The sequence below is a fragment of the Cupressus sempervirens genome, chromosome 6, assembly GCF_028749045.1.
Source record: "Cupressus sempervirens isolate cs-2001-9-10 chromosome 6, ASM2874904v1, whole genome shotgun sequence".
In the NCBI taxonomy this organism is placed as follows: domain Eukaryota; kingdom Viridiplantae; phylum Streptophyta; class Pinopsida; order Cupressales; family Cupressaceae; genus Cupressus; species Cupressus sempervirens.
The window spans coordinates 556,645,288-556,668,263 of record NC_143123.1 but is presented as its reverse complement, the minus strand read 5'-3'; the positions used below and the strand labels follow the sequence as shown (position 1 = coordinate 556,668,263).

Here is a 22,976-nt window from a genome sequence, read left to right as displayed (position 1 = left end):
GGCCTCCTTCGAATACTTTGTTCCTGTCCGACATGCATGAAAAAATAACCATAAAATAGTTGTTAGCTGCCAGAAGAATTTCCATATCCCCTTTCGGATTCCACATACGGTGTGCCCACAATTCCAACACATGGAGAGGGAGTCGGAGACCCAAAAACTTGCATATGAGTGCATGCTTACCCCAATATTCCACATCTTCTAAGATTTGCTCTAGTTGAATAATCAACACTGGTCGATCATCAGATCTTTCCAAACACCCATTCGTCTTCTTAATTCGGATAGAACCTTTTGAAGATGTCACATTCTCGCCAGAAGGTATATTTCCATTTGACCTTTAGCCTCCCCTCACATTTGACAAGAGGTATCAGTCATTTCCAAATCTTCAGACAAAATCTGAGCCTTAGGGGCATCCGATTGCCCCATGCCCAGATTTAAAGACAATAGCACCAAGCCAAGTCAAAAATCAGACCTAGCCATTCACTGTTGTGCCTCCCCCACCACTGTAGAAGGAAAACACCCGCAGAACATCAACACCTGGCTGGCTACACCTCCACACAATCATCCAATAGTCAAAGCGCAGCTTCCTCCCTCCTCCTACTCAAACCCTCGTCCCCACATGCAATCCCAAAGCAAAGAGAGCGAACACGACCCAAAACCAGGCGCCAGAGACCAACATGCAAGGGCACGCAGGCCCTAGCCTCGCAAGGAGCGAAAATGCATCACAGAGCTCCCAATTCAAAGGACATATTATATTGTATATTATAAATTTATTAATTAAATCAAATTATTTTAATGACTATAAGATCAAAACTAAAATCATTTTATTTTTAAATATATTAAAGAAAATAAAAAATACAAGTAAGTCAAGAGCATTAATATGATATTTAAATGATCTTTCAACATAGTTTTAATTATAAGACTAAACACAATATTTATTTGTAAAGATAATATTATGAAAGTTTAAAAAAAATATCAAATATGATATTAATCTTTTTTGTCATTTAAAAAACAACACATATTAAACATTAAATAATGTTGACCTAGCTTATATCTTATGATGAACAAAGAAAATAGTTTAAAAATGCATTTGAGTGACAAAATAAAATAAAACGACAAAGTCATGGACCCAACAACCTTTGGGGTCAAATTAAGATAGACGAATTCTAATTCCAATTTTATATTTGCAAACAAATGTCAAATTAATGAATGCAGAATGCCATATTTAGATTTTCCTGCAATACATCATAGTTCATGCCTAATGCATTATGGTTGTAAAGGTGTAGATGAGTGAGAACAAGGTTAAATAATTCTAAATTAGCACTGTGAATGCATTAATTTTTGCTTAGAAATACACTTGTGATCTGATAGGATGGGTCATATTTTGTTGTTAAGTTCCCGTCTTATATTATTATATCTTTGGGCATTTAAGCCCAAGAATAAGAGGCCAAAGTCCCTAATATGGCACTAAGTACTTAATATCATACTACGATCAATATATATGCTTTAGACAAATTTGCACCTATCATTAGCACTGGACAAAAACTAGGATATAGATATAGATAGAGACAAATAGTTGTATAGAGCAATAACAACATAAACATGTATGCAGAGGAAAAAATGATAGATAATATAGAGGAGGAAGAAGAAGAAGAGATAAAACAGTTAGATAGAGTGATACCAACATAAGTTGTGTGTGTGTGTGAGAGAATTAAATACAATTATTTTTCTTAATAAAACAAATAGTCAAAATAAAATCATGGTTATAATAAAAAATCAAAATATATTATATTTTAATTAATGAAACTAAGAATTTAATTTTTATATGAAAACTCACATTTGAAAAAAAATGAAATGTATTGAAATATAAAAAAAATTAATTAGTAAAACTAATAATTGTTTAATTTTACACAATTAAAGAAGGTTTACTATTTAATGTTTTATATTTCTATTTTTTCCATAAAATAAAGTAATTTTTAATTATGAAAAAATATCTATATAATTTAATATATACATTTGTAAATAATAAATAGAGGTAATATATATAAATTCGATGTTAATGAATAAATACGATGTAGTAAATAAAAATAGAATATAACTATTGAATTTTAATACATAGTTTATAAAAACTTAATAATAATTTATATATCTTTTAGAATTGAATTATTTCTTTTTTGTGAAATATATCTTTTAAAATTGATTTTTTTTTTGTGGTTATTTCCTTTAGTATGCTTTTTTGATTTAAAATATAATTATTAATTTAATATTAAAAAATATATTTAAGTTTTAAATGTATTTAAATATATGATAAATTGTTTAAATAAAAAATAATAATAACAATACTAATAAATGATATAAATTTTAAATTGTAAAACTTATATTATACAGTATTATAAAATATAATTTAAAAATAATATTGTTTAATTTATTTTTATAAAAGTAAAATAATAGTAATAATTTAACTATTTTTATTAAAAAATCAATTTTTTAAAAAATTAGAAATTTAAATACAAAATATAATATTTAATTTTATATTTGATTAAAATATGTATATTTGAATTTGGGAAGAAAAATAGATAATGATAATTTATTTTTGATTAGACATTCATTTGTGAGGTGGAAGATAAAAATGATTGTTTAAAAAAAAGTTAATCCATTTGTCAAGATGTAATTAATGATGTAATTAATGCATTGATAGATTCTTATAAATGAATGTATTTGCAAAGTGTTTGAAAACTCTATATTTATATTTATATGTAATGAAAATTAATTTTACTCCTTACTATTTTTACTCCCAACCAATCGTAATAAAGATAATTAACTTTTTTCTTATTTTAAAATCATAGATAAATGTATGAACTATAGTAATAAACTATTTTAAAATTAATTTTACTCCTTACTATTTTTACTCCCAACCAATCGTAATAAAGATAATTAACTTTTTTCTTATTTTAAAATCATAGATAAATGTATGAACTATAGTAAATACATGTCAACTGAAAAAATTCTTTCATGTGATTGGTTGTTTATAAAGTTTTAATTGCACCCAATAAATGCAATAGTATACTTATCTATTTGCAAAGTGTTTAAAAATCTATATTTATCTGTAATGAAAATTAATTTTACTCCTTACTATTTTTACTCCTAATCAATCGCAATAAAGATAATTAACTTTTTTCATATTTTAAAATCATAGATAAATATATGAACTATAGTAAATACATGTCAGCTGAAAAATTCTTTCATGTGATTGGTTTGTTTATAAAGTTTTAATTGCACCCAACGGATGCAATCCAACATAGGCAATAGTATATAAGCAAGAACTAATAAAAAAACAAAAATTTCACCTTTGTACAGTGACTCGGCACTACCATCGAAATTCCCTAACCACGTGGTCTACACGTGGCATAAATCTTTACAGCTGGGAAACAAAAACCGCCCAACAACGGCGGCGCCCCTGTTTGTCGTTTTCCATAAACGGGCAGACTCCAAGGACACGTGTCCCCAGCAAGCATTCTAGAAAGCAAAGTTGACACCGAGATACAAAGTGCTCTGCTATGTTCTTCGAAACGGCCGGAAGTCCATTGACTAATTTAATCTTCCAGAACGTGGTTTTAGAAGACCAGGAGCTGAATGAGATCCACGACTTAAATCCAAGGGAAATATAAAGCGTGTGGAACAAGGAAACCATTGATATATAAATGTCCTCCCTGGGAAGCTGAGAATCGTCAAGGGTTTAACGATGGCAAAATACAGTCCAGACAACGGCATGCGTGTTGGTTACAGTGTGGATGATGGGATGGATCAGGTGAAGACGGATGAGCGGTTGCCTCTCTTGCAGGAGGCCGATCTTAGAGACAAGATCGTTCTCCTTAGAGTTGATCACAATGTCGTCAAAAAAGGTAAGAAATACTCAGTAATGTAATGCAACATTTACCTGGAATTAACATTGTTTGTGCTTTTGATCGTTTGAAATATATCGAGGAGGACGAGTTTTCTGTGATTAATTGTGAAGAACATTCAGCAGGAACCGTTTTATGTATATTTTCTTTTCTTTGAAATGTTTATTTTACTAACGTTTTATTGGTGGTTGGATCAATTGGCCTAATCAACCCCCAAGTGCATTGCTCATTTCTCTATCTTGCTTTTGGAGTTTTTGTAATTATTATTTGTGTTTTCAATCCCTTTTTCCATCACCAAGTTCTCAAATATCTGTTTGCGCGATTTTTCTGTTCTGTTCTGTAATTTCAATCTATTATACAATCAGGCGCAATAATAGTACATTTTCTTTTATTTGCTTTCGGAGGCTTTGAATTTTACATTGCTAGTTAGGTCAATACAGGCGAGTAGCTCAAAATTTACTGTAAAAAATATATTTCCAGGCTTTAGAGAAGATTGATTTATTGTGCAACAATAGTGTCATGTTTCGTAATTCTCTACATTTTGATTTTAGTCGGATCAATGATTTAGATTAAGCGCGCACACGATGATATTCCTGTTTGCTTACGCACGTCTCATATCCCTTACATTCAAATATTGGAAACAAAGAGGATATGGAACAGTTGCTTCCAGACAAGTATTTTGAGACGTTTCAGTTGCAATGTTTGACATCATATTCCGAACACTTAATAATCGTAGCATACATCAATTAACTGTAGTCAGCTCACTACTAATATAATCAGATGAGTACAAAATATTTATATTCTAGAATTCTAAAATGAATATATGTTCCATTAGTCATGCAGTCCTCCTGACCTTCATAAACTCTTTAGGTGAGCGTTTTCCTAAGGCCCCATACCATCATCTTTATGCATGTTAGTTTGATCACATCGCATGTTTGAGGTTTTTGTAACGAGGGATTATGCATCTCTTTTAAATTTTCTATATCTGGTTGGTTCTCTGAGCAATATAATGATTTCTACTTTTTGGATCAATCTTATAATCCAAAGCTCCGAAGCTAAGTCTCAGTTTTGGGGCAGCTAGAATTGTTTGTTTCAGTTAAATCACAGTTGTATCCCATTCATTTATGTTCATTGAGGGAATAACATCGAAACTGGTGGTCGAACATTACATCTACTAATTATAAACATATTTAATTTCCTTTGCACCCTCAATGCACCTAGCTTGTTGAAAGGAAAGACAACCAGGTTATTTATCCTACGAATGGGATTTGAAGCAATAAGCCCTGTCCAACCTCGAGCTTATTATTATGGCACAGTGTTCTTATTACATGGTTTGACAGGGTTACTGAGAACAGTTTATTTTGCTTTTTCAGTTTTATTTGGCATATGTTTGGGATGATTCTCGGAGACATTTTTCAATTTTTGTCTCAAAAATTGATGAATTAATTAAATTTGAATTGATTAGTTTATTTCATGATGTCTGGTTTTCTCTCTTGAACATAATTACTGATGGTCCTAGTGCCTTAAGCCAGAAGTTCTGATTTTTATAAAGAGTATTTAAAACAATTGAGTATATCGGATTTGCCCATTAAACAAGTAATGAACTATGTGGCAAATCTTTTAGATTATAAAAAAGAGTTGAAGTATTGGGGGCTTTAATTTTCCCATTCAACGATTGGAGAGATACATATGTGAAGAGCAGCAAAAATGTCTACAGAAATGATGTAAATCATATTGGTTTATAACTTTATAGATAAATTAAAAAATTCTATTCTAGTATATAAAATTTCAATTGTTTTTCCATTTTGAGTGATTCACAATATTATTTAGTATCTCAAAGAACACGATGGTTTTGGCCCTTTATTATCAGTGGACTGATTGAAAGGTACTCCTTGATGGTTGGTGCAGGAAAAATACTAGATCAGTACAGGATTGATGTAACTCTACCAACTATGTACAACATAGTGGAGCGTGGAGGAAGGTAGGTTTGGCTCTTTTCTTTTTGTGTTATATAGCTTTACTGAAATGCCTTGATCTTGTTTGGAATGATTTTATCTGACTGAAACTGCACTTTCAGGCCCATTATCATGACCCATATTGGACGACCATATGATAAGAAGACCAAAGCCATCTCGATACGACAGGACGAATCTGTGGATGCTATTGTTGCATATTTGCAGCGCAAGCTGCGCATCAAGTTTGCAGTTCCCAAGTTCAATGCTACTGAGAAAGATGGAATTTTGGACATTGATACCTCCATCAATTGGCTGATCCATGACCTCAAGGCTAGAAAGATTGGTGGGATCTACCTGCCCAACACTCGGTGGTTTGCGGTTAGTTCTTTATCTTGATTCCTCTTTTTGGCTAAGGTGTAAGAATTGGTGTCTCCAGAAATGTTGAATTGGTGTCTCCAGAAATGTTGAACAAATATCATAACTTCTGAATCTTGGGCTATAGACCGTGTGAATCACACTGGTTATTAGATTTATAATGCTAAATTCTTTTAAGTTGAAACAAAAGCAATTTCATGAGCCTTCTCATGATGCCACGTGGAACAAAAATTCCCTAGAATAGCAGGGTAATTTCTAACCCATCCCACAGGCACCGGCTGAAAAAATGAGAGCTAAACAGTTCAGGTTCTTGTTCTCCTCGATAAGATTATAGTTTATCCTTTACCAGTTCTCTCCTCATATCAGGGGACCTTTCATTCCATATTTATGGGAAGCTGAAACCCCTTGCATTGTTAGATGGTACCCAAGGCCCGCACTAATCTTTCTGGCTACACAGAGCTGAGGTATTTCGATTTTACCAATCATCATTTAGGAATGAGCTCTGGAATTGTTAGGATTGCCTGTTTCGGGCAAGAATTGGGCTCCTCAATGTCTTAGTCTTTTGATATACAATTTTTCCTCTAGTTTGGACTTGAAAGATCTATGGTTTGGCATCTATTTCATGTGAGGTTTTTGATGCATCAGGGAGAAGAAGATAAAGGAGAAAAGCTTCAAAGATTTGTCATTCAGCTTTCTGCTCTGGCTGATGTCTATGTAAATGATGCATTTGGGTCATGGCAAGCTCATGGTTCAACATTCCATGTTGCTAAATATCTGCCCTCCTATGCAGGTTTATGTATGCAGGTACGTGTTTTCTTCTGGTGATAGTTTGAGTTGGACGCTTTCAATAACTATGTTATGTTTGATCTGTCTATGAACCCTTAGAGTGGAAGATGTCTACTAAAGATATTGATTATCATTGGCAAACTGTTTACAGGATGAGCTTTACCATGTGCAAGCACTTCTGAGTCCAATCAGGCCATTTGTTGCCATTGTTGCTGGTGCCAAGTATGATACTAAGATTGGTCCGTTGAACCAGATATACAAGAAAGTTGATAAGTTAGTTTTGGGTGGGCTTATTTATAACACATATCTATGTGCCAAATATGGAGTTAAAATTGCTGGTGTAGAGGTATACCCCTATCTTCAATTGCAATCAGATATGCCAGTGTAGATTTGACTTGCAGGTTTACTGGTTCGTATTAAGTCATATCAATCTTTGTTTGCAGGAGTCCGACATTGAACTTGCAAAAGAACTAGTTGAACAGGATAAAACAGAGAAAAAGATTGTGGAGGTCCAGTGGCTAGTGGAAACTGATACATTGGAGGGTAGATTTGAAGGGAAATACAGGACAATCTGTCTTAAGGTAAATAATATAAATTTTGTTAGTCTGATCCCTAGAAGTGTGAGAGTTTGGAACTTAATTATTTAAGCTTCTACTATGGTATGGTCATAAATACTTCTCTTTGTGATATTTCGCAGGACTTTGCTCCTGGCCAGACCTACAATTATGTAGTTGATGTTGATCCTGCTTCATTTGAGTCAGATGAGGTTGCACAAGCAATGAACTCAGCAAAGACAATTTTTGTAAATGCTGTGATGGGACTCATGCCCCATTTCTGGCATGGTACAAGCAAAATGGATGAGGTCATTGATAAAAATCGGTCAGCACAAAAGTTCTTTGGAGGTGGTGACACACTTCAGACCTTTAAAAGGTAATGATATCTTAGTACCTTCTCTGGGGTATTTATGTAGTAGAATTCATACATTTTTTCGGGGAGGCTCCGAGCAGACCTTTTCCTGGCTTGTGGTTTGTTCATGAGCTTTCTGCAAGCTATTTCTATTTATCTGCTTTGCTATTATCGATGTTTGTATTTGAATGTTTAAATTTGAATTTCTTGATTTTGTCTTTCAAAGAATCAGAAAGACTAACATTGTTTTCATTATTGACAGTCTTCATCCTGTCCTGTATCAAGCTGCACTGGACAATGTTAAATATTATTTGTTCACTGGAGGTGGTACGGTTCTAAAGGTTATCGAGGAGGCAGATCCAATGGGGCTAGATACCGTGAAGGCTCTTATCAGCAACAAAGCACACTATTTCAGTCAGAACTGTCAAAGTAATTGACACTAGTTCCCTGACACATTCTTTTCTTTATTCTAGAAAATAGGGAGCAATACGTGTTGAAGGATCGATTATACAAACAATACATTGTTTGTTAAAAATATAGCATGCACTTTTTGAGATGCTTAGTTCAGGATACATTGGCATAATCAAACAATAATAATTTGAATTCCCAATTGAATACAGCCATGCTTTTTTTTTTTTAACAAATTTCCCTTGAGCTCACTTGAGGGTCCATACATAGCATTTCTTGGCTGGTTATTGTGATTATAAATATTTTAAGTCTACATAAAAAAAACTGTTAAAAAAATTGTTGTCATCATAAAAAACAATTTATACATGCACTACATCTCAATTTCTTTGGTATTTTCACATGCATTTCCTTAGATCAGAAGAAAATTTAAATTGTCTTCGTTGCTATGCCCTAAATTATAGTAAGATTATGCCAGATGGACTGGTGGCAGTATTTTCTGAAAATCAATTTGCTTTTTTATGTGGGATTTCACCTACTGTTAGATAACAGCTTTGTATATAAGTGAGTACTGCATGCACCGTAGTCCATGTAAAAACGGCACATGTACTGCCTACAGATCCTGCCTGTTGACAATCAGGGTAAGGCTCTAGGCCGTTGGTCATTCCTGTTAACGATCAGGGTGAGGTTCTGGGCTGTTGGTCCTGCCTGGAAACATCTCAGGTATGTTGCACATGACCCACAGTCCAGGATGGTACCCTGGTCATACTTGGGCCCAGTAAAAAACATTTTCAAGTACTTCCATTTTAAAAAATTAAAATAATGGAAAAAGTTAAAAAAATAGTCTAAACTTGCCTTAGAAATACCTACTCAAATACACTAATTAACACAAAGTTCAAACTATACAAAAACAAAAGAAAACAACTTTTTACCTTTCATTTGTCATTCACCGAAAACTCAATTGCCCCCTCTTGCTCAGGGCCGAAAGAGTAATTTGATGAAAGAGTAATTTGATGATTTATATTGTTTGCATGTGTAGTTGCACATATGACCGCTGACTATTGCTTCTACTTTGAATTTTAGAAGCTGCTTTGGTTTTTCTTGAAGCCAAGTTTGTATCTCTTCGACATTTCTCTACATTTTAGATTAACATATCAGCTATTGGCTGTGTTCTAAGGGTACCTTGGGAAAATTTCAACTCACTCTCATTTTTTTACACTAGCTTACTTGGTGAATCTTCTACTTGTAACTAAGGTTTCAAGACCACATCATCAAATATGATGTAACATCAGCATGTTTTTTAAGAAATTGTCAAAAACAGCCCAAAAAAGAGTGAGACTAATCATAGTGCATTCGGGGCCCCTATACTAGTGCTTTTTAGAATGTAGGACACATTTCATTGAATTATGGGTAGTCATCATTAGCAAAAACAGCTTTAAAGTCACTGCTATTGGTACAATGCTGTCAAAAATATCGAATATTATATCAGCTGTAGGTATTAACAACTTCTAGCACAACCTTTATCATATTGTTTTGTCAATACCCAGCTGATAAAAAAAATTTAAACAACCATAACCAACCTGCAGCTGAACCAGCAATTTTGTCAACTGATAATAATGCAGTTACAAGGACAACTAATAGCAATTTTCTCAAATCCTTGTGATTTAAGAAAATGCTTTCATTTCCCTACATGTGCGGGTTCTCGCATTACATACTGAAGGATTCCTTGGGAGTAATTTTCCTTCTCAATAAGAGCATGCATACTATTTATACATATACATGCAAGAAAGAGATCTGGTTGTAAGCTTGTAACTCTTCAGAACTTTCTTCTTCAATTCTCTCTCTCTCTCTCTATATAAGTTCTTCTTCAATTCTCTCTCTCTCTATATATTTTGCTTTGTTAATTTTAACACTCCATTGGAGATTTTACATCCATCTCATCCTTACAATTGATTAACATCAATTATTTAAGGTATGTTAATCTTCTATAAAATTATCATCATCAATTATTTATGTTAATTTTCTTTGAAATCATCTATACAATGCCTCTTTAATTGCTTTATTAATTTTTTCACTCCATTGGAGATTTTACATCCATTTCATCCTTACAATTGATTAACATCAATTATTTAAGTTATGTCACACACACACACACAGACACACACACACACTGCTTTGTTAATTTTAACACTCCATTCCATTTCATCCTTACAATTGATTAACATCAATTAATTTAAGTTATTTTAATTTTCTATAAAATTATCTTCATCAGTTATTTATGTTAGTTTTCTTTGAAATCATCTTCAATACAATGCCTCTTTAATTGCTTTGTTTATTTTTTCACTCCAATGGAGATTTTACATCCATTTCATCCTTACAATTGATTAACATCAATTATTTAAGTTATGTTAATTTTCTTTGAAATTATCGTCATCACTTATTTATATTAATTTTCTTTGAAATCATCATCTTTACAATACCTCTTTGCATTTTTTCTTCAGATCAACGTGCACATAATGAGTTTCTTCCTTTGAGAGTTCATTTATATTACAGCTCTTGCTTTCTGTTTACATCCAATCAAACTTTTGTGTACGAAGCAATCTTTTTCTTTTCTTTTTTATATTTCGTCATTTGCATCTCTCATCTTGTATGCTGTTTGCATCTATTTTTACGTCTATAGGCAATATGACTAGAGATACTTTTGCTTATATAAACCATATGGCATATACCTATTGTTGTTTGGATTTGCAATAGACAAACACAAAGTGTGCAAGTGCATTACATTAGTGTTTGGAATTATTTCAAATTGGATGACATACTTTAGAGTGATTGATTGTGTGGGCTAGTTTGTACATCATTCATCCAATTGTAAGAAAATTGAATCTCAGCATTCATCATATTCTCTCAAAGGACTAGGTTTACATAGATTGTTGGCCAATGTCATAGTATTCTAAACTCGGAGTCAGGTATGGCATGCTAGTCTACGTAACTGGTGACTAGAGAGAACATGCAAGTGTTAGAGAAAACATCAGAATAAATGTCATCTGAAGATGGGCCCAGAATTAGGAGTGGATGCATAGTCTTTTAAAGATTCTCAGCTGGAGATATTAGAGAATATAATAAAAAATTAATCCATCGTGGAAGTCTCAGACATGTGTGTCTGACTGACAAAACCAAGATGGACATCATTCATCTGCAAACTCAGATTGTCAGAAGCATTTGATACAACGTCTTGTTGTTCTAACATTAGTTGTAAATGGTAAATGTCCCGTAAGCGAGAACATGATTCCAAGAAATAAAATCTATATTTGTCAATTAACATGCATTAATAGTGGATCAACATCCTTCACACTACTTATAATATGGCTTATTTGACTCTTCATAATTTGTTTCTTTCAATTCTAAAGTCTAAACCATAAATTCTAACATAATATTTATCATAAATCGAGAAAATTCATGGTATGCTGATCGTCCTTTATAAATTAGCATTACTTATAAAATGTTTTTAGCTATTGTTGGCAAATTCAAGATTGCATAAAAACAGAATCAATATATTTTAGAAGCTTCACTATGTACCTACATACATGTAGACAAGATGTCCATATAATTTTTTCTTCAAAAACTTGACATGTCATTTGAATTCAAATGTAGAGATCTAATGTGATCTTATAGATGATTGTCCTTCCTATAGAATTTTCAAGGAGGGTTTCGTACGAATTTGAAATGGTTAAAATAAACCAGTCAGAAGTTCTTGATTGTATTTTAGATATGCTCCTTGATCCTCATGAATAAAATAAATTACTTTGTAATATAGTCATTGGCAGTTTGGTTGTTGTTAGCTATCGATCATTGACATTCACAATCAACATCAGTTTTGCTGTATATGTCTTATTGCATACTTAGTTGGGAATTGCATGTATTATGAAGTTCTTGCATCTTTTACACATCTAACATAGGAATGTATAATAAAAGGAAATTATCTTGGACCATTGTTGTGAGTAATTGTTGTTATATTTTGTATTTTTTAAATTTCGTTTACTCTTTGGTAACCATTCAAGTAGAATTGTTGAGTAAACATTTGGCATTCTTGCTGATTCAAAATGTGGTAAAGTATGACTCGTAAGCATTAATCATGGTGATGTAATTTGATAGCCTATAGAAGAACCTGTGCAAGCTAACGAGGAACAAGAAGACCAACTTACATAGAATTTGGTGAAGTTGTGGGACATCTCATTAAAGGAAAATGTTCAAAGGGAAGATCTTAGGAGAGTTGTTTTGGGATGCTATTTGAGGAATTTTAACTTGTAATGAAGAGGATGATCATTTGCTACTAGGAAACTTTAACACTATGCCAAAACAAGCATTCTTCATGTGACTTCAGTACTCCGGCTTGACACTTGCATATGTGAATTCATTGACAAATTATCATCAAGGCAATAAGCATTATCATGGTGGAAGTTTTGCTCAAAGTCGTCGCTATTTTTGGGTCGGCCAAATACTCCTTATGATGGATCATGTAGTTTGATTAATGGTCGGCTGATGGATCATGTAGTGTGATTTGAAACGTTGATGATAAAAAAAACTTATACAATCGTTCCCAAAAAAAAGATAGAATAAAATACTCCCTTGTCGAGAGTCCAAAAAAACTCTAGTTGGTCTCCATATACATGCATTACATCCCTATATGTAATTGCACAAGTCATCATCAAATCAAACCATTTTCTTCTAGTACAATTCCTTGAATAGTTGAAATTGTTGAATACATGAAGATCATTAGGGTACAAATGCATACATGCTTAAGCTGTAATTGAATGTATTCAAGACTAGAGGAAAGTTTTGATCATAATTGTGGAAGTCGGCCTTTACTCTGGTGTGTGGGAGTAGGTCAATATTAAGGATTAAGGTCACTTGTAGGTGCTTGGACATGATAAATAGATAGGCTTATTTGTATATTAAGCTAGTATGCAGTAAACACTAGTTCTGATCGAGAATCAATTTTCGCCTTTAAAACTTGATCAAAGTGAAAGACCCCATGGCCAACAACCTATCAGGGGGCCTATTCAATCCGAGGGTGATATCATCCTTCTACAAATTCGAACGCAGAATCGTCGTTAGTAGCCAAGTTTTATTTGTCAAGGACCAAGAAATTTCTCCAACATTAGAAGTGGTGATATATTGGAAGTAGTGATATCACAATGGTATTAGAGCATGATCAGAGCACAATCATGCCATCCAGTAGGGTAAAGGATGAAATAAGGGCATCAAATTGGAAATAAAAATATAGATCATTCACTCTTCAGAATCAAGAGATATATGGTACAAATGGAGAAGAGTGTGCATAAATAGTAAAAAAGGGATCCTCATTGCAACACAGAAAGAGTGAACAAAGATAATCAAAGCAATTAAAACAATCAACAATGAAAAGAATACAATTTGAAATAAAAGGCATCAATAATGAAAGTAAAGACGTTACTAATCTATATGGTTAAAGGCAAGATTAATATAAACTTAGACTCACATGAGTATGATTACGTATAATAGAGGACAATTATGAATTGTTAATGATTATGGAGATGTCTCTTCAATAACAACTATTACAAAGATTTGTTCAAAACTTGGAAAAAACAAAGGTCCCTAAGGAGTTCTAGTCCAAGCCATGCTTGGCAAAGGGCATTCTGAATGAATATTGTGTTTCATAGTTGAAACCAAAGAAAGAATCATTATAATCTTTACATACTATACATATCGGTAGTGGTTAGACAAATTCATATGAAAGAGAAAAGAAACTTGGATAGAGATGATATCCAAGGTTGCATGAGGGATTTCAATAAACAAGATGATAGAATTGTCAAGGATTACCGATCTTTTAGGACCTAAAGGGTGTTCAATTAGAGGGCTAGAAAGCCAAATTTGAATTCTCCCAAAGGATTGATAGATGGCATTCTTATTGAATGTCACCATGCTCGGTAGAGGGTATTCTTAGTGAATGTCATTGTGCTTGGTAGAGGGTGTTCATGGTGAACATTACCATGCTGGGGAGAGGGCATTCTTGGTGAATGCCACCATGCTTGGTATAGGGCATTCTTGGTGAACATTGCTATGCTTGGTAGAGATCATCCTTGGTGAATGTTGGCCATGCTTAGCAGATGGCATTCTTGATGAATGCCAGCCATAGAGGGCATTCTTGGTGAACTCAACCTGCTTGGTAGAGGACATTCTTGGTGAATGTCATCCATGCCTGACAGAGCACTTTTCTATCAATTTTCTAACATTAGCCCCAACGACAACCACAACATTAGTCATTCTTTTTGTGACTCACATAATATACATAGCAGAGTTTATCTATATCCCATGAATGTGGGATAAATACTTGCATTTCATATAAAGTGCATGATGAAGAAGGCTAGCATCCTAAGATTGAATTTATTACAAAGATTTGTTCAAAACTTGGAAAAAACAAAGGTCCCTAAGGAGTTCTAGTCCAAGCCATGCTTGGCAAAGGGCATTCTGAATAAATAGTGTTTCATAGTTGAAACCAAAGAAAGAATCATTATAATCTTTACATACTGTACATATCGGTAGTAGATAGACAAATTCATATGAAAGAGAAAAGACAGTTGGATAGAGATGATATCCAAGGTTGCATGAGGGATTTCAATAAACAAGATGACAGAATTGTCAAGGATTACCGATCTTTTAGGACCTAAAGGATGTTCAATTAGAGGGCTAGAAAGCCAAATTTGAATTCTCCCAAAGGATTGATAGATGGTGTTCTTATTGAATGTCACCATGCTTGGTAGAGGGTATTCTTAGTGAATGTCACTGTGCTTGGTAGAGGGTGTTCATGGTGAACATTGCCATGCTTGGGAGAGGGCATTCTTGGTGAATGCCACCATGCTTGGTATAGGGCATTCTTGGTGAACATTGCCATGCTTGATAGAGATCGTCCTTGGTGAATGTTGGCCATGCTTAGCAAATGGCATTCTTGATGAATGCCAACCATAGAGGGCATTCTTGGTGAACTCAACCTGCCTGGTAGAGAAAATTCTTGGTGAATGTCATCCATGCCTGACAGAGCACTTTTCTATCAGTTTTGTAACATTAGCCCCAACGATAACCACAACACTAGTCATTCTTTCTGTGACTCGCATAATATACATAGCAGAGTTCATCTATATCCCATGAATGTGGGATAAATACTTGCATTTCATAATGAAGAAGGCTAGCATCCTAAATGGAATCTTTAGACTGCATTCTACTAATAAACGATACATTAGAGTCATCATGCAATATAATCTACATATTTTGTTTGAATATTGTGTGTTGGTATATAAAATAGGGGAAACTATCTTCTTTCTCTACGTGTTGAACTAACCCATAGTCCCAAGATCATTGCTTACCACTCGTTATTGCCCGTCCTCCAACGCCCCATCAATGCCAGCCAAACATCCTATACATGCGATAATACAGGTGACAAAGTCAACACTAGGAACCGATAAAAAGCTCACATGGCATCTCTAGCACCTTTTCGTTTGATTAATTTTGACACCCATTCAATTATCAAATCAAATCCAAGGGTTTTTTTTCCCCTCAACAACCATTTAGCTATCAAATTCAGGTTCATCGCTTTTCCATGACAATGGTTTGATTGTCTCTTTTAATGCAATGTTTTTTCAATGTCATCAATTATTTTTCCCCCTAATCATTTGCGTATTCAAATTTTTAGTTCGACTTTGGAGGCTCATAACTTGGTCATACTTGCTCTTTTTTTATTGCAATTTTTGTGATTTTGGGTTGAATTTCATAAACTTTTCAGTGGTGATGTTATTTTATAGTTTTGATTGAAAGATTTTTTTTTAAATCTCCATTTTTGGTGATTGTACCTATATCAGATCCTTGACTTTGCAACATCGGAGGCTTCGTTCAAGCACATACAAACACATTTTTCAGGCATCATTTTTTTGAAAGTGCATAATTTTAATCTACTTTTTAGACCTGCTATCAATTTGTAGCCATTGTGAGTAGAGATTTGTTTTTTGGGACATTTATGATCATTGTAATGCTAGGATTTGAGGCCAATCCTTAGCAATACTGATTTGAGTCTGATTTGGCCTCAATAAGGCAATTATAATCATCAAACTCAGAAGACCATTTAGCTCTTATTTGATAGGTGGCAATTGTAAACACATTATATATAAATTACCAAAATCATCCTTTTAGGGGGTGGGGAAAGGGTGCTTTGATTGAGTGCATTGTGGGGGTGTAACTATTTGTTGATCTCATTTTGTAATGTAAGAAGTGCATCATTGATGTAATCATGAGCATTGTAACACATCTTGTTGTAATAACTTTTTCTGGGGGTAATTGTGCATCATGGACAAAAGGAAATTATCACATATTGTAGATGACTTAATATCTTGTCTCATCTTTATGGCCTTGTTCCCAAGCCAAGGTTATAGTGGAATCAAGGCATTTGGGCAAATCAGAATGATCATATTAGATTTTTGATTCGTGACAACATCAACTCAGTTCTCTTCTATGAAATTTATACCAAGTTTAGCCATAGAAAGTGCCCACACACAATTTGGACCATTATTTGGGAGTTTTTTGGAGATCCTTACGTTCCTCCATCTCCAAATAATCCTGTTGTAGGTTTTCTTATTCCATCTGATGATGTAGATAATATTCCCTTTATGATGCTACCTTAAGGAAAGATATCTAGGTGGATTTATGATCTAGAGCCTCTAAGAGAAGCTCTTAATTCTCTAGTTGAGATCATATATTCATCTCTTGTTGGTGATTTCAATGAGTCATTGCAAGAGCTCTATTTTTCTTCCAACTTGGGATTTCTACTTGTTAGATATTGGTTCATTATTTGTGGAGTCTCACATTTCAGATACAATGTTTTCACCTCATCTTTGCCTTTGGCTCTTGTTTGCAATCAATTTTCATTGGTTCATTACATTATCATCGAAGGAAATGGTGAACATGAGCAGATTTCAGACACATCATCATCATGCTACATTTGGATTCCACTTCCTAGTTCCCATCTACAATGGAATGGGAAGCATTCCGCATTTATACTTGGTTTATCTTCTTCCCAAAGGGATAAATGTTGTTTGTAGGAATTGGACTATGTTTTTCCATCAAACACTTACCATATTTTTAGGAGATTGTTCATTATGGGGTTGTGGGTGGGGGGTGTGGGGTTAGTTGTCCCCTTTCCTTCCTATGAGGGGTTACTCGATTGTACATACATGATGCATGTAGTCCTTGTGGGGTCTTGAGTCCTTCCAGTCATGTATCTTGTTTGTTTTCATTTCTCTTTTTGTAAGGGAGTTTTACACCATGAGGCTTTTTTTCTTCCTCTACTTTATGAGAGATTGCATTGCACATTGTACATGGGTACCTAACATGGCCTAGTAGTCAAGACCTATCTTGCATTGTGTGTTTAAGTGTGTTCCCTCAAGTTGCATTTAAAGGGGGTGTTGGGGTAATTAATTATTTTTAATTACACCTCACTTAAGTTTACTTAGGATAATGCATACACAGTAGTTTGCATATGAGACACTTAGGAGTTCACAATTTTATTTACACTTTGTGTAGGAGAAATTACACATTAGGTAGTGATAGTTAACATGGTCTAGTAGTCAAGACCCATCTTGCGTTGTGTGTTTAAGTGCGTTCCCCCAAGTTGCATTTAAAGGGGGTGTTGTGGTAATTAAATATTTTTAATTACACTTCACTTAAGTTAACTTAGGATAATGCATATATAGTAGTTTGCATATGAGCCACTTAGGAATTCACAATTTTATTTACACTTGGTGTAGGAGAAATTACACATTAGGTAGTGATAGATTTTATCACATTCCACTTTATGTGTGAGACCCACCTTTAGTGCTTTAACACATTATCATCCTCCACATGTTGCACATACTTCATTGCACAATGGAGGATGATCCACCTGTGTTGAACATGGAATTCCACCTTCTGTGTGTGATAGCTTATCTTTGGTTCATCATAATCTCTTATTGCCTTGCTTGTATACGTAGACACTTCTATATTGTAAATTATAACAGTTGATTCATTAATTGGATTCAATTAGTGCATCGTTAATTGATCATTTTGTATTGCATTCTCTGTGAGAATACATCTTATTCTTATCATATCACTCTGTCTCTATTTTGTGCTATTAATTGGGCTCTAGATCTTGTCACATTGCATTAGGCAAGCTCTTACATTGCATCAAAGCAATTCTTACAATTACCTTACAATGTTCTAACATATATATTACAGTGTCAAAAAAGACAAAAGTTCTTTGAACAGAAGGAAGAAAAGGAAATATCAATAAGAGTTGTCTTCACAATAATCAGAGTACACCCAGCAATATCAAAGGGGAGAAAAGATTATTGGCATTCTTCAGCAGCAGTACCAATTCCATTGCTAGAACAAAAGCAATCATAGGAATAATCATATCGAACATGACAGATAATTTAGTACTGTTATTCCAGCATTTAATGATTTAATAATACTTATTTGCCATATTATCATTGTCTATGCATTATTTGTTAGTCATGTGTATATATATATATATATAAACGTCCATCATTGTAGAAGGAAGGTGTAATAAAGAGGATTCATAAGGACCATGTTGCTTGCCACACTCTTGGGCCTAGGGAGTCAATCAAGGAACCTCCATTAAAACCTCCTCTCTAACTCTATAAAGGTGGCTACTAATTGTTAGGAGATCAAGCATGGATAGAGAAAGCAGGTACAAGCACCCCACTAGGTATAGACCTTGGGTGGATGTCCATGTTGCCTACCATTGGAGCGAAGAGGGCCAAAGCTTTGCTTTGGGGCTAAGTGTGGGATGGCTTTGGGATGACCTAGATAGTATACTTGTGTATGTTTCTTATGTTATGATTGCAGGATTTAAATCCAAGATTGCACTATTTCAAGAGAGATTTATTTTGTAAGACGTAACACTAAACCTGATTTGGTACAGCTGCAATTTTAGGGAAAATTTGAAGCAAATTAGGAAGGGGACATCGCAATATTACTAATTTGAAATCTCCATCTTATATAAATTGGAATTAGATTTTAATTAGAATGCCACTTTCCCGAGCCATTTCATCTGTAGAATTGCCTCATCTAAAAAGATTTTTGGCAAGTTGTGTGATAATATCTAAGTAAGCACACTCAAAAGATGTGTATATAGCTCCTAATCACTCCGTCATCGTAAACAAGTTTCTTATTCAACAAATCCAAATTACTAATGGGGATTAGGAGTGGGGACTCTAGTGAGATTGAGGGGAAATACTCTTTATGTGGTTCTGGGAGAAATGCCTCTAGTGGGGTCATGGGGTAGTGGCTCTTGTGGGTCAAGAGGCAGCACACAAGAAAGGAAAAATAAATTATATGAATACAGACAAGTTTTTAAGTTTTAACACAAAATCTTGATTTTATGCATTTACTCGTGAGTTTTTCCAGGGGAAAGTTGCGGCAAGTTCAACAAAAACTCATTGGCACATTGTTTGGCGACTAACTGGTCTAGCAGATTTACTTGCAAGTATGGCGAGTTTTGCGAGTATTTGATGATTTTTGCTATATTGCTTTATACATTCTTGGTGCTGGTCATTGTCTGATACATTTTTTTCTGGATAACTAAGGTGATGATTATTGTCATTGTCAATGTCTTCTTGCTCATGCACTGTTTCAGTTTTGAAGATTTAAGAGTTGGCTACGACAATTATTATGCATAAAGAGTTCAGGTTTTCTATGTCTTATTTCTAGTAGTTCATTTCGACAGGTTTCTTATTCAGTGATGGATTTGGACTTGAGCATCATCTAAAGCAATATCATAATTGTTCTATTAGATACCACCATAATTATTTTTGTTTCTTCCTTTGGATCTTCCAGAATCATCCTTTTCTCTAAACTTGACATTTTTTCCATCTCTAACCAATTACTACCTGTGTATGTCACAGTTCGGTATCCCTGTCTCATGAGTATGATAATAAATTGCTTGGTACGATATTGTATTCCATTTTATCATTAGCCTTAATGTTGGCAAAGTGGAATGTGTGTTTTCAAAGCTACTGAATATATGCATGCTTGATCTACTGTTACAATTGCTTTTGAGGCTTATGGAAGGTAATTGATTTAAAGCTTACTTATTGTGGTTGTGATATCTACAAATACAAGTTGGTTAATTGAAGCCACTGTTTGATCCCATTTATTTCCATCAAGGTGCTAATGATGAATGCAAAATGGTACATATATAGTCATATTCCATTTTACCAAAATAATCTCTTTAAATCTTTTTTCTAAACCTGAGCTCTATTAATGTTAATGTGTATACTGTCTTATTTCTGTATGAACTGGTTTTCAATATCATACTAACAATATATGCTGGTATGCACATATAGCTATACTCATTCTTTGTTCACTATTCACCATATGTATATGCATGTTTGGGCAAGTTAGTCTAACAATTATGGCTTCTCAACTTGTGCTGTCTCTCTGTCATTTAACATGCCCCTCCATTTAATATTTTCCCATGAGCTTTGAGAGTGAGGAACCAGGATTTGTGAAAATTTGTGAAGGAAAAATCCATGTGTTGAAGACCCATGTCTTTGATGAAGAATTAGTTGGGCAAAATTAAGACCAACTCTTTTCATCCTCTATATTGTCTTCATCAAAATGCTTCTTATCCTAGGTAGTGTAGATGATAATACACATAGTTGCCTTTGGTTCTTCTTGACATTCTCATATAGAGAAAAACAAGTTTGGCATTGAAAACGGGTAAAGCAATATGCTTGTTGGATTTTGTCATTCTCATAATATATATTATAAATAAAAGGAAATAGGTTAGCATTCTTATTTCTGATATTATATTTATTTAAATAATAATATGCCCATCGGAGTCATAAGGCAAATATTAAATGGTTCCTGCTCCATAGTGGTGGACTCGAGCTAAATATTAATGCTGCTGCTTAGGGCGATTTGAGGATCTTTGGTGCCAGATGCATAATCAGGAATGATGGTGAGGGTACTGATTAAGTAAAACTGCAAGCACTCCTTGTTGGCAGACTGGATAGATATAGAGAGAGTCTCAATGATGCGTATCAATGCCATATGATGGAAAACCATTTTGAATTGGAAGTTGAGGAACACAGATTGGAAAACTACTCAATTCAGCACTATTACAGAGAGGTGAACCGGGACGCAGACAAGTTTGGAAAATCTTGTGTATGACAAGGCAAAGGAAATCATTATTTTTGACAATCAAAGTAAATGGCACAATTTTTAAGTACTGTCATATCTGAAGGAATGGAAGCCATGTACAACTTGAAAAAACTTGTCTTTGATGGGAAAACTAAATTGAAGGCAATTTTGACTTTGGAAGATTTTAGAACAGAAAATGGAAAATTATCTCTTCTGATGATTTGAATGCGAATAGTCATCTCTAGCTGCAAGCAAGGCTCAAGAAGGAATGGGAAGAACTGCCATTGTCTCATAGAAGTGCCATTTGGATTGAAAGCACCTCTATTGCCTCTCTCAAATGCAAAAGATCCAGATAAATCTCCAGTGACATATGATGCAAAAATGGGAAAATATCATCCTTCTCATGTGGAAATGAAAAGCCTATTAAAGGACTTCTTACTGCTCAATGAATATCAAGTGGAGCCAAGAATTGCTTTAAGACTTTCCTCATGCCTATGTTGACACCTCTCTGGTTGATCAAATTGACAAGTTGTTACAATAATCGCCATAGTTTGGTCAAAATTGTGGGTAAAGTTGAACATAAACATGACAACTTCTGAATTGGAAGGTTGGCCAATCCTGGAAAAATACATCTGTGGGAGTTGGCTGATGCAAAGTAAGTTCAATGAAGGTTCTAGGAAGTGGGTTATTTTGAAAGTTGATGCTGAAGGAGAATAGCTTCCTAGAGGTAAGATTTTGTACTACCATGAGTGTGGTGAGTATTTGAAGGGTAGTTTCAAAGCTGGGGCAAGGAGAAAAAGCTCGCTAAAGGAAGGATTTTACACTATCATGAGTGAGGCTTCTTAAAGGAAACTTGGAGGAATACAACAAATACATCAACATAACCCAAACCTTTTAACAATAGAAATGGAATCATGCATCAACTCATAAAAGAAATCATTTATATCCTTTTCAACAACACATGTGGGGGTTATGGATTCACCACTTAGTGTGTTGGTTAAGTGGCAGTGTTGTTGATCTGCCCGCCAAGGTTCAAACCCCAGCTTAATTTCTATAACCTAGTTGTAGATTAACTGCTCAACAAATTTCTCAGATTTGAATAATTTTAATCTATCTGATTTGTAATAGCTACCTTGGGTTAATTAACAAAAAAGAAGAATGGCAGAAAATTCACATCAAGCCAATAATGAAAACACAAATACACCTTGGAAACCCTAGTGTGGGGAAACATAAAAACACATGCTTACTCAAGCTTTAGGACCAAGAATTAATAAAGAAGATAACAAGATCTCCACAACAATTTTACAGAGATGATTTTAGCCTCACTATCTTTTTTCTTTACCCAAAAACTCGTGCTTATTGAATGACCAACTCCGGCTAATCAAAAACCATGTCCTAGGCTCCATTTATAAGTTAAGAATCC

At 34.1% G+C, this 22,976-nt stretch overlaps 1 protein-coding gene across 3 annotated transcripts in view; it reads left to right on the top strand.

The window, feature by feature from the left end:
- Window positions 1-3,724: 3,724 nt before the first annotated feature.
- The window catches only part of LOC149553468 (uncharacterized), a 31,855-nt gene continuing 12,603 nt past the window's right edge, over window positions 3,725-22,976 (top strand). The window contains exons 1-9 of one of the 3 annotated variants that reach the window (XR_016353078.1): window positions 3,725-3,899; window positions 5,808-5,880; window positions 5,977-6,232; window positions 6,875-7,033; window positions 7,167-7,361; window positions 7,459-7,596; window positions 7,713-7,945; window positions 8,184-8,411; window positions 8,442-8,540. Coding sequence is in view for 2 of the 3 variants with exons in the window: in XM_089788917.1 (XP_089645043.1) it covers window positions 3,740-3,899; window positions 5,808-5,880; window positions 5,977-6,232; window positions 6,875-7,033; window positions 7,167-7,361; window positions 7,459-7,596; window positions 7,713-7,945; window positions 8,184-8,358 (1,389 nt within the window). In the remaining variant the exon portion in view is untranslated. Of the gene's footprint in view, window positions 3,900-5,807; window positions 5,881-5,976; window positions 6,233-6,874; window positions 7,034-7,166; window positions 7,362-7,458; window positions 7,597-7,712; window positions 7,946-8,183; window positions 8,541-22,976 lie in introns of those variants that run through there. The other 2 variants (XM_089788916.1, XM_089788917.1) reach the window with 2 other exon arrangements.